The sequence below is a fragment of the Silene latifolia genome, chromosome 9 (genome assembly GCF_048544455.1).
Source record: "Silene latifolia isolate original U9 population chromosome 9, ASM4854445v1, whole genome shotgun sequence".
Lineage (NCBI taxonomy): Eukaryota > Viridiplantae > Streptophyta > Magnoliopsida > Caryophyllales > Caryophyllaceae > Silene > Silene latifolia.
This window is the reverse complement of record NC_133534.1, coordinates 17,979,599-17,988,885: the sequence shown is the minus strand read 5'-3', so window position 1 is coordinate 17,988,885 and position 9,287 is coordinate 17,979,599. Positions and strand designations below refer to the sequence as shown.

The window sequence follows — 9,287 nt, the reverse complement described above, 5'->3', positions numbered from 1 at the left end:
AAATGCAGCAACGAGGGCACACAGTAGGAAAATGGGAACATCATAGAGAATTAGGAGTAACAATAAACAAACAGACAGAATATCCTGCATCAGAAAATCCAGCATCACCAACAGAGTTAAGACTCAGGTTTTTTATTAGGACACTCATATTTTGCAGGGACACTCGTATTTTTATTAGGACACTCAGAAAATCCTGCATCAGAAAATCCAGCATCACAAAACAGACAGAATCCAACATCACAAAACAAACAGAATCCAGCATATTATTTAATCATGGCTAACAGAACCAAATACCCAACAAATCCGTAAATGGACATCAATTAAAAAAAGAGTTTAAGAGATAAACCTCCTTAAGCACAGTTGTGTTTCTCACAAAATTTCTTGAATTTCTTTGATTGTGGTGACAAATCAACATCATCAACGACTTTCTTTGGGAGAAATTCATGAGTACCTTCAAAATAAAAAGAGAAAACAATACGGTTAAATAAGATGAAATTTTTTTACAAAGACAAAATCAGGAAAAATGGATTAAGAGAAAACAAAACAGAAAACAATAAAAACACGAGTATAAGAATTAACCTTTATTTTCATCCACTTTTTTTTCGCAGCTTTTCTACGACTTTCCGACAATACGCATTGAACTTCTTAGTAGTTGGTGACAAATCACCAGATCTACCATTTTTTAGAAAAATCCCCCCTTCATCAAAACATGGATTAAAATCATCAACATTTTTATCAACTTTCTCCCTATAATCAGGGACATCGTCAATAACGGAATCAGGAACAACGGTATTTGACTCAACACAAAACGCAGAAGTAGCCTCGGTATCATCGTCAACATCGGAATCAAGAAGTGAGCCATAACCGGAGTATGTATCAGGTGCAACATGCCCAATACCGGGTATAAATAAGAGATGATCAAGAGATTCATGGTAAGAGGGTGGTTTCATCGAAGAGGATTGAGATTCACAACGAATATGGGGCTTCTTTAATGACATAATCGCAAAATAAGGAAACCAAGGTTGATGTTTTGATGGATTAGATGATGAATAATGAAGAAAAGGAGAGTATGTAATGTAGATCTAGAGAGAGTGGTAGACGGAAGAGAAAAAGGAAACGGCGGAGAAGGAGATGTTAGTTCTAGGGTTTTCTTTTGGAAAACTCTAGAAATATGGAGGGACGGTTGAAAATAAATGAGGGAGTAAATGAAGAACAGGAGTATTGGTGGGAAATTTGGTGGGAAATAAAGAAAATGGAGGGAGTAATTAGACCAAATAGGTTAGTGTGTAATGTAGATTATATGAGTTAAACAATGGTATTTAGTGTAAATATGTTGATGAATCAAGGACCATCTGGTCATTTTTTAGGCCCAAAAAGAGAAACAAATGAAATGGGAACATTATAGTGGGATGACCCGAAAAGGAAAATGGGAACATTAAAGGAGAATGGGGGAAGTATTTTTTTTATAAAATCTACTTTATAAAAGAGTGGTTTAATATATTATCGTTTGTAATTAAATATGACATATAGATTATGGTAGATAGTTTGGCTTGCCTTTTAATTAGATTTATAGATTATAGAGTTATAGATTTTTCACAGTATTATGAAGTCTAATATAGACATAAATATGGTGTGAGGAGAAATGGAATGTGAAAGATTTGCTTTATTATTATTATTATTATTGTTATTATTATTATTATTATTATTATTATTATTATTATTATTATTATTATTATTATTATTATTATTATTATTATTATTTTACACAATCTACTTTGCATGAGAATGGTTTAAAAATTATCTTCCGAAATTAAAATATGACATGCAGAATAATAATGGTAGATAGTATCGCTTGCTTTTTAATTATCTTATGGAATTAAAGTTAAATAAATAGGTAGATTAATAACCAAATTTATGAGTGGAAAATAAAGAGTTTATATTAGTTTTTAGAGATTGCAACTACTGTTTTTTAAATTTTTTTTAGTACTTATAAGCATGTGACAATTTTGGAGATAATTAACTTTTTAATACATAGTTTTGCCTTTTTATAATATTGTATAAAAATAAATAATTAAGTAATTAATATAGATGAATTAGTATTAACCTCTATAAATATGCCATGTGAATTAAAATTAAATATTTTAAGTAGCCTTTTAATTATATTGTATATAGATTTTACCTCAGTTTCGTACCTTTTGTATTTCTTCCCACTTCAGACTACCCACGTGATGCTTTGTCTTATGTGCATTCACATACATTTCACGATGCTTTAAAATTCATATAAAAAATATATTGACCAATAGGTAAAATATCAACATGGCAAAAACTTCACAAACGAATCAACATTGTCACATGTAAATCATTGAAATTAAACCAAATGGAAAACATGAATTTAAATATAAATCAAAGGATTTATAAAACGACTAACACAACAAATTAAAATATACTTTATTGGACATAACAACAACAATACTCAATAATAATACTCAATATACTCTCTATAATCAAATAAATAAATTAAACCATAAAATACAATCCACAACTTAGAAACTCATGGGCAAATGAGTAGTAGATTTTAAATAAATATTGTGAATATAAACTATCATAAGTATTATAGGTTTTATAGCCATCACAAAACCATAGACTTCCATATTTTATTTTATTTTTAATTTATTTTGTGGTATTATTAAATTAGATAATTGATAGCTGAGCAATTCAAGAGGTGAATTAAATAGGGAAAAATGTTAATGAAAATTATGGGTATTAAGTAGTATACAGAAATATAATCAATTTATTAACATATTATATTATAAAATTAATTAGATAGGAAGAAATTTTAATTAATTTGGTGGGTGTTAAGTATTATGAAGAGTTTTAATTAATTTATTATAATGTTTAATTAAAAAAATGAATTAAATAGGAAAAAGTGTTAATAAAAATCGTGGGTGAATGTTAAGTAATATGAAAAGTTTTAATTTACTAACATGTTTTATTACCAAAATTTCAATTAAAGTGTCAATTTTAATTATAAATTATGACATTTATTAACATGTTTTTATTACAAAAATTCAATTAAAATGTCAATATTGATTATAAATTATGAAATTTTGATGTAAATTTGTAAGGGTTATATTAATTAAATTAATTTATAGAAAAATGAATTAAATCTATAAAATAAGACAATTACGTGGCAATGAGTTTTGATGCTCACATTTACGTGACATTTTTGGATACGTGGCTTTGTCTACGTGACGTTTATTAGTCATTTTAGGATAATTTTTTAATTATATTTTATAGATTTATAGATAATATTTTACTGACTCGTATTGAGTCTGTGGATAACATCGTCTTAGGAAATTGAGATAACCTAAAATGTGAGTAATGAACATTCCCGAAGACTCCTAAAGTCCTAAGTCCTAACCTTTATATGGGTGGCTCCAACGAAGTCCAAAACGAAGCCCATAAAATAGAATCATCAATAATTGCTGATAAATCAAACACTCAAATCTCCGACATCTTTCCCTCTGTCAACCACCGTGATTCTTCTTTAATCGCCGCCGGTCCGGTCCGGTCCATCTCCCATACCTCCCTATAAATACCCCCTTTACCCAACATAATTCATTCATCGATTTCAATTCTCAGCTCTCTATATATTTTACATCCGTTTCTAGGGTTTCCTATTCCCTATATATATATTGGCGTTTCTAGGGTTGCCTATCAACTTTTCTTCATCAATTCCTTTGGTTTGGTTTGATTTGATTTGAATCCCTAAATCGTTCAATCAATCGATTAATCAATAGTTGCGAAGAGTTCGAAACCCTAACATTGTCGGCTCTTCAATTCGGGCGCCGTTTCGACGAAGAGATTCATATATTTGTTCGTGTTTTCTGCCGAATTCATATATCACACTACGAGGTTCGCAATTTTTGTTGTTTTAATTGATTTTGTTAAATTCAATGTTCAAGTATTGATTGAAGTTGTTTTGTTCGGTTTCTGATTGATTTTTTTATTAATTTTGTTAATCAGCAGTTTTGATCGAGTGATTCTGTGATAGCGAATAATGGGGAGTTACGGTCAGGTAAGAATGAATTTACGAAAGTTTTATCAATTTTCTAAGTTTTCTGAAGTTTTAGTTTCTGTAATTGGGAAATTTATTGGTGTGGTGATGTGGAATGTGATAATTGTGATTGTAGAATGATGATTTGGATGAGTATGACGATGATTTTATAGACGATCCAGATGAGGGTGTTGGTCCGAGTAAGTATCGCTTTGCAAGAAACGACGAAGGATATGATGATGAGGAGGAGGAGGAGGAAGAGGAGGAAGAAGAAGTCGAGGAAGAGCCGGTGTCACAAGAGGCATTGAAACTTCTCAAATACAGGCAAAAGTTGAAAGAACAACTTAGGCGTAAGTTAAGGCAGGAGAATGGTAGCGGTCTGAGTAAGTCGCTTGATCAAGGGAGGAAACCGCCATTGAACAAGTATGGAGTTTTGTCTTAATATATTTTGGAAGTACAATTTATGATAGGAAGTGGATGGTTGTTTAGGTGACTGGTTGTTTGTCGTAGCTAATGTTCTGTGTTGGTTTCGACAGTTTTGGATCGTTTTTTGGTCCTTCGCAGCCTGTGATTGCTGAAAGAGTTGTACAAGAAAGTAAGGCATTGTTGAAGACGCGGCATTTGGCTCCAAAAGCATCTACCTCTCAAAACAATGTAAGCTAGTTTGCTCGGACATTTTCTTTCCAATGTTAAAGTCTAAATTGTTTCAGTGTCTTGTTCGTATCGGTTTTATACCAGCTTAAAGTTTCACTTGTAATGACATACTCATGGAGATGGATGGAAATTTATGGCAGTAGGTTTTACACGAGGCCATCTATCATATCACCTACTAGAGCCTTGTGTAGATTTATTTGTTTGGAATAGTAAGCGATCTTGAGACTTTGCATACAGTTTTGATTATTCCTTGAGTATATACTCCTTCCGTCCCGCTCATTTGTTGTCCTTTGGTTTTGGCAAAAAGACCAAGAAAAGAGGAGAGAGCCAATTACTAAATGACATGTGGACCAAATTGTGTGTGAATGACTAAATTGTTCATCAAATGCATTCCTAAAATAGAAAGGACAACAAATGACTGAGACATCCCAAAATGGAAAAGGACAACAAATGAGCGGGACGGAGGGAGTATTATATTATTATTATAAAACACCAGGATTAGGATATATACCGGATTTTAGAATTCTTCCATGTAATTAATACTTCTTAGAACTCTTCCAACTAATTAATACTGTAATGGTAAGCTAATTTTTGACACAATTTTTGGGGGTAATTAGAGTTTGGACACATTAAAGGTCTCTTTTACATGAAAATAACTATGTCAAGCTTGCTTATCTGCATAAAGAGTTTGATACTTCGATGCTACGAATCTTGTGATGTTTGAGTGTCTCATTTATATGGGGCGAGTGAGTTTCTAGTATTTACAAAACATTGGTTTGCAGTCATCATGTATCAACCTTGTAACCTAGGAGATGCTTCTTACTATAACTTCAGTAGTTTGATGTTTTTATTTATTGCAGGGGAAGAAGGTCAACATGCCATCCACCTCTGGAGGAAAAAATGGATACAACTTGCCATCCACCTCGGGAACAAGGAATGGAGTTAACCGTGAGCCCCTTGCGAGTCAGGTTGGGGTGGGTACAACTTGTATTCTGTTTTTACTTCTTAATCAGCTTAAATTAGTTGTCCGTAATACAGTGTTTATATGGGTATCACTGCCTGTAGGGTAAGTCAAAAGTTCAAACAATGAAGCACGCGAGGGATTATTCTTTTCTCTTATCTGATGACGCAGATGTTCCGAAGCCTCAAAGGGATAATGGACAACAAAAAAATCTAGCCTCAAGGCCTGGTCTGTCTCAATTTTATCACGTTTTCATTGGCCGAGTTTCAAACAGTCACACTATTTATTATAACAATGCAAACATGTTTTTTGTTTTTCTTAAAGATGCAAGACCAGCTCAGTTGCCAACACAAAGCAATAGACCATCTGGTCCTCCTAGCAGGCAAGTAGTGAGTGGGAATGAACAAAGGAAGGCCCATGGGACTCCCCAAGTAGGTTCTGCACGCCCTGCGCCCGTTCGGAAGTCGACCTCTGACAATAGGGCTAGTGTTGTTTCTTCTAATGCAAGAAGGGAGCTGGATCCGAGAAAGCAGCCCCAGCCTCAATCCACAAAGCAGGTGGGCCCTAGTTCTGGCAATGGGTCTGTCAAACCTCCATTGGCCCGAGCCATGCCTCCGAGGAAGCCATTATCTTCAACAGACAAGAAAATGCCATTGCAGAAGAGACCACCTCCTGCTAAAGTTAATGGCAAGGTACCTCCCATTTCAAAGCATCCTTTGCCTAACGGGCAAAGGTTGCCTAACGGGCAAAGGATGCCTGTAGAGAAGATGAGGGGGCCTAGTGTGCCCAGACCCCAGGACCGTATCGTAAGAGTTCAACATAGTAGAGACAACAGAGTTTTCAAGAAGGACAATGTGGCAACTTTGCAAAAACAGGTACTTTTTTGTTCGGCTCTTTATGCTGATTATTGTGTGTCTGTTTTCCTAACATTTTCCGAATCTCATCGTATAACATTATGTTAAATCCAGATGAAGCCACCTCGGCCAAGTTCTCTTCGGAGAGATTTAGATAGAGATCATACTAGGGTCCAAAAGCCTCATGGGCAGTTGCGAGCGCGAAGCCAGTCTGGTGGCCTTAGTAAGGATTCTAACATTCGGAAAAGAAAGGCTTATGAATCTGATGATGATTCTGATAATGATATTCATTCCGTTATAGCGAAGTTGTACGGGTAAGAGTTTCTGGCATAGGGTTAACTGCCTCTTCTCTTTTATTCGTCTTTAGTCTGCATATAAATTTCTCTTTTATAGCTTAGCATGTAGTCTTGTAAAAAAAGTTAAGAGCATGAAACCGATGGATAGGCAATATAATCTGTCTTCGTATATTTACTTTTTGTTAGTCTTCATTCAGTTCATGTAGTGCCTTTCCCCCCCTTTTTCTTTTCTAGTGTCCTTTCAAGGGACATCTACTCTTGTTATTGGATGTATATTCTATTTCACTTATGTGTATAACATGGGCTTTCCTTTTGGTTGCTTCATAGAAGGAAAAATAGAGGCGATAGAAATGTGGTTGATTACAATTCCGACTCCGACTCCAGCGCCGACATGGAGGTTCCCTTTGACGAACTACTAGAGGAAGAACGTAGGAGGTGAGTTGCTGTTAATAATTTCATCTCTGTTGAGCACCCTGCACCAATGTTTTTGCAAATGCCATATATGCTTATGTGATGTGCTTATGATGACAAATTATAATGAGCTAATGTGACGTAGTAAAAGAGAAGAATGATGACATGGCATTTGGATTTGCTTATCCCTGATAGCTGCATTTTATTTTAACAGTCTCTCTACTATCTACTACAGACTGTAAATCGTTTATAACTTCTTGTGTACTACTCCCTCCGTCTCAATTATTTGTTTACCTCTTATATTCTTTGTGAGGGGGGTATTATAATCAAAGGTAAACAAATGATTGGGAGTAGATGCTGGATAATCTTCATCATGCTGTCAATACTTCTGGGTCTTCCCCATCCCCTTCCTGACATAAAGGAAAAAAAGGGGCTCTCTCTCTTTTCGCTGAACCTTTTTTTTTTTGGGATATTCTCTCGTGTACCCCTCAACTTTTTCATTTTCTATGATATACCCCTCTTTTCATTCAAAAAAACTTTGACCGTCAATAACTCTTGGCTACAAGTTCAGAATACGATAAACTTTTTTTCAAATTGACCGTCTTTAAGAGGTCTTCCGTGTGAAAAAAAATTCACCGATGTTTCAACTCATAGTCGGGAATTATGGTCGGTCAAAGTTTATTCGTTAAAAAATGTTTGACCAACCATAACTTCCGGCTACAAGTTCAAAAAGCGGTGAATTTTTTTTTTCAAATTGAAGGCCTTGACGAGATAATTGGTTTGAAAAAAAAAAATTACCATTTCCTGAACTCGTAATAGAGAATTATTGTCGGTCAAAGATTTTTTATGAAAAACGAGGGGTACACAATAGAAAACGAAAAAGTTCAGGGGTACACGAGAGAATATCCCTTTTTTTTTTAAAGATTGGTCTCCCATGAGAGGGCTTTATATTAATGTAGTAATGATATGACGTGGGACCAACCCTATTCAATTAAAAACTATTAATCGCTGCTCAGATAACTAACCTGTAACATGTATCAGGCTCATAATAATCTTATCATGGTTATTATGGAGACCATCTCATTTGAGAATTTGTGATTTTGTTAATGAGCGACTAATATTGTACAGTATTTGTCAACTCATGTATCAGCCATATGGGCATTCTGTAAAATTTGGCATTGATTGTGTTTTATTGCAGTGCGAGAATTGCTAAAGAAGAAGATGCTGCCGAGCTTGTGAAGATTTTGGAAGAAGAAAGACAGGAAAAGCTAGAGCTAAAAAAGAAGGCCAAAAGGCGTAAAATGAGTCAACGGTGACCCGGGGTCCATAAGTTTAACCCGGGTGTGTGGAAATGTGAGCCATTTGCGCGGGTGAATTGGTGATCTTGACTTGGATGTATTGGGTATTCTTCTGTTTTACTGATGACGATTACATCTGTCCACATGGCATCAATTTACTGAACAAGCTATTGTCAATTGTCCCTCCATTTTGTTACGGAGGAACTGTTCGTCTGGTTGAATAAGCAGGTATAATTGAGTTTGATACGAATAATTCCTATTGATATGGACAAGTCCAGATATTTATGTGGCTCTTTATACCCGCCGTACAAAGATACTGAGAAACGCTTGTCGCTCAGACTCGACATTCATGAAGGAACACTCTTTTCATGTAACGCCATGACACATTTGCTCAACATCCTCGGCTTTTGTGTTTTGTGTTTTGTGTTTATAGTTTTTCCTTGTAAAAGTTTTGATTCTTATTAGTTCTTCAGAATACAGATAATGTTAACTACCCAGGATCTTAAGAGTACTGGTGTTAAGAATGGACCTTTGCAATTGTGTTCTCTTCTTGTGTTGAAATTTGTTGGCTGCTGAATTTGAGCTCCATGGATTCTTACGTAATCATTTGTTGGTTAATCCTCTGTTTATAGTAATCGTTTAACAAAAAAGAGAAGAGAAATATATTTATAAATAATAATTATTCGACCGCCTTACTACAAACTCCACAGCAACATACATGACTGGTGGTTTTTGGTGGAGTGGTTACTTTACATA

At 34.7% G+C, this 9,287-nt stretch overlaps 1 protein-coding gene across 7 annotated transcripts; it reads left to right on the top strand.

Annotated features, from left to right (window-relative positions):
- The first annotated feature begins 3,403 nt into the window (after positions 1–3,403).
- LOC141599282 (uncharacterized) lies at positions 3,404–9,076 on the top strand. Of its 7 annotated transcripts, none has more exons than XM_074419259.1 (10): positions 3,404–3,915; positions 4,027–4,078; positions 4,194–4,480; positions 4,594–4,711; positions 5,572–5,685; positions 5,777–5,900; positions 5,997–6,547; positions 6,641–6,840; positions 7,153–7,257; positions 8,432–9,076. In XM_074419259.1, exons 2-10 carry the CDS (start codon positions 4,061–4,063, stop codon positions 8,547–8,549), a joined length of 1,635 nt encoding a protein of 544 aa, XP_074275360.1. In that variant the 5' UTR covers positions 3,404–3,915; positions 4,027–4,060; the 3' UTR covers positions 8,550–9,076. The 7 variants fall into 7 exon arrangements, with proteins under 7 accessions (XP_074275360.1, XP_074275358.1, XP_074275364.1 ...); XM_074419257.1 differs by having other exon boundaries at positions 7,150–7,257; XM_074419263.1 differs by having other exon boundaries at positions 3,419–3,915; positions 5,572–5,679.
- The last annotated feature ends 211 nt before the right edge of the window (positions 9,077–9,287 follow it).

Bases quoted from the DNA above. Each gene is read 5' to 3' on its own strand.
- LOC141599282 (XM_074419257.1), top strand. The intron at 5,686-5,776 runs GTGGGTACAACT...CACTGCCTGTAG, and splicing joins CCCTTGCGAGTCAGGTTGGG to GGTAAGTCAAAAGTTCAAAC. The intron at 5,901-5,996 runs GTCTGTCTCAAT...TTTTTCTTAAAG, and splicing joins AAATCTAGCCTCAAGGCCTG to ATGCAAGACCAGCTCAGTTG.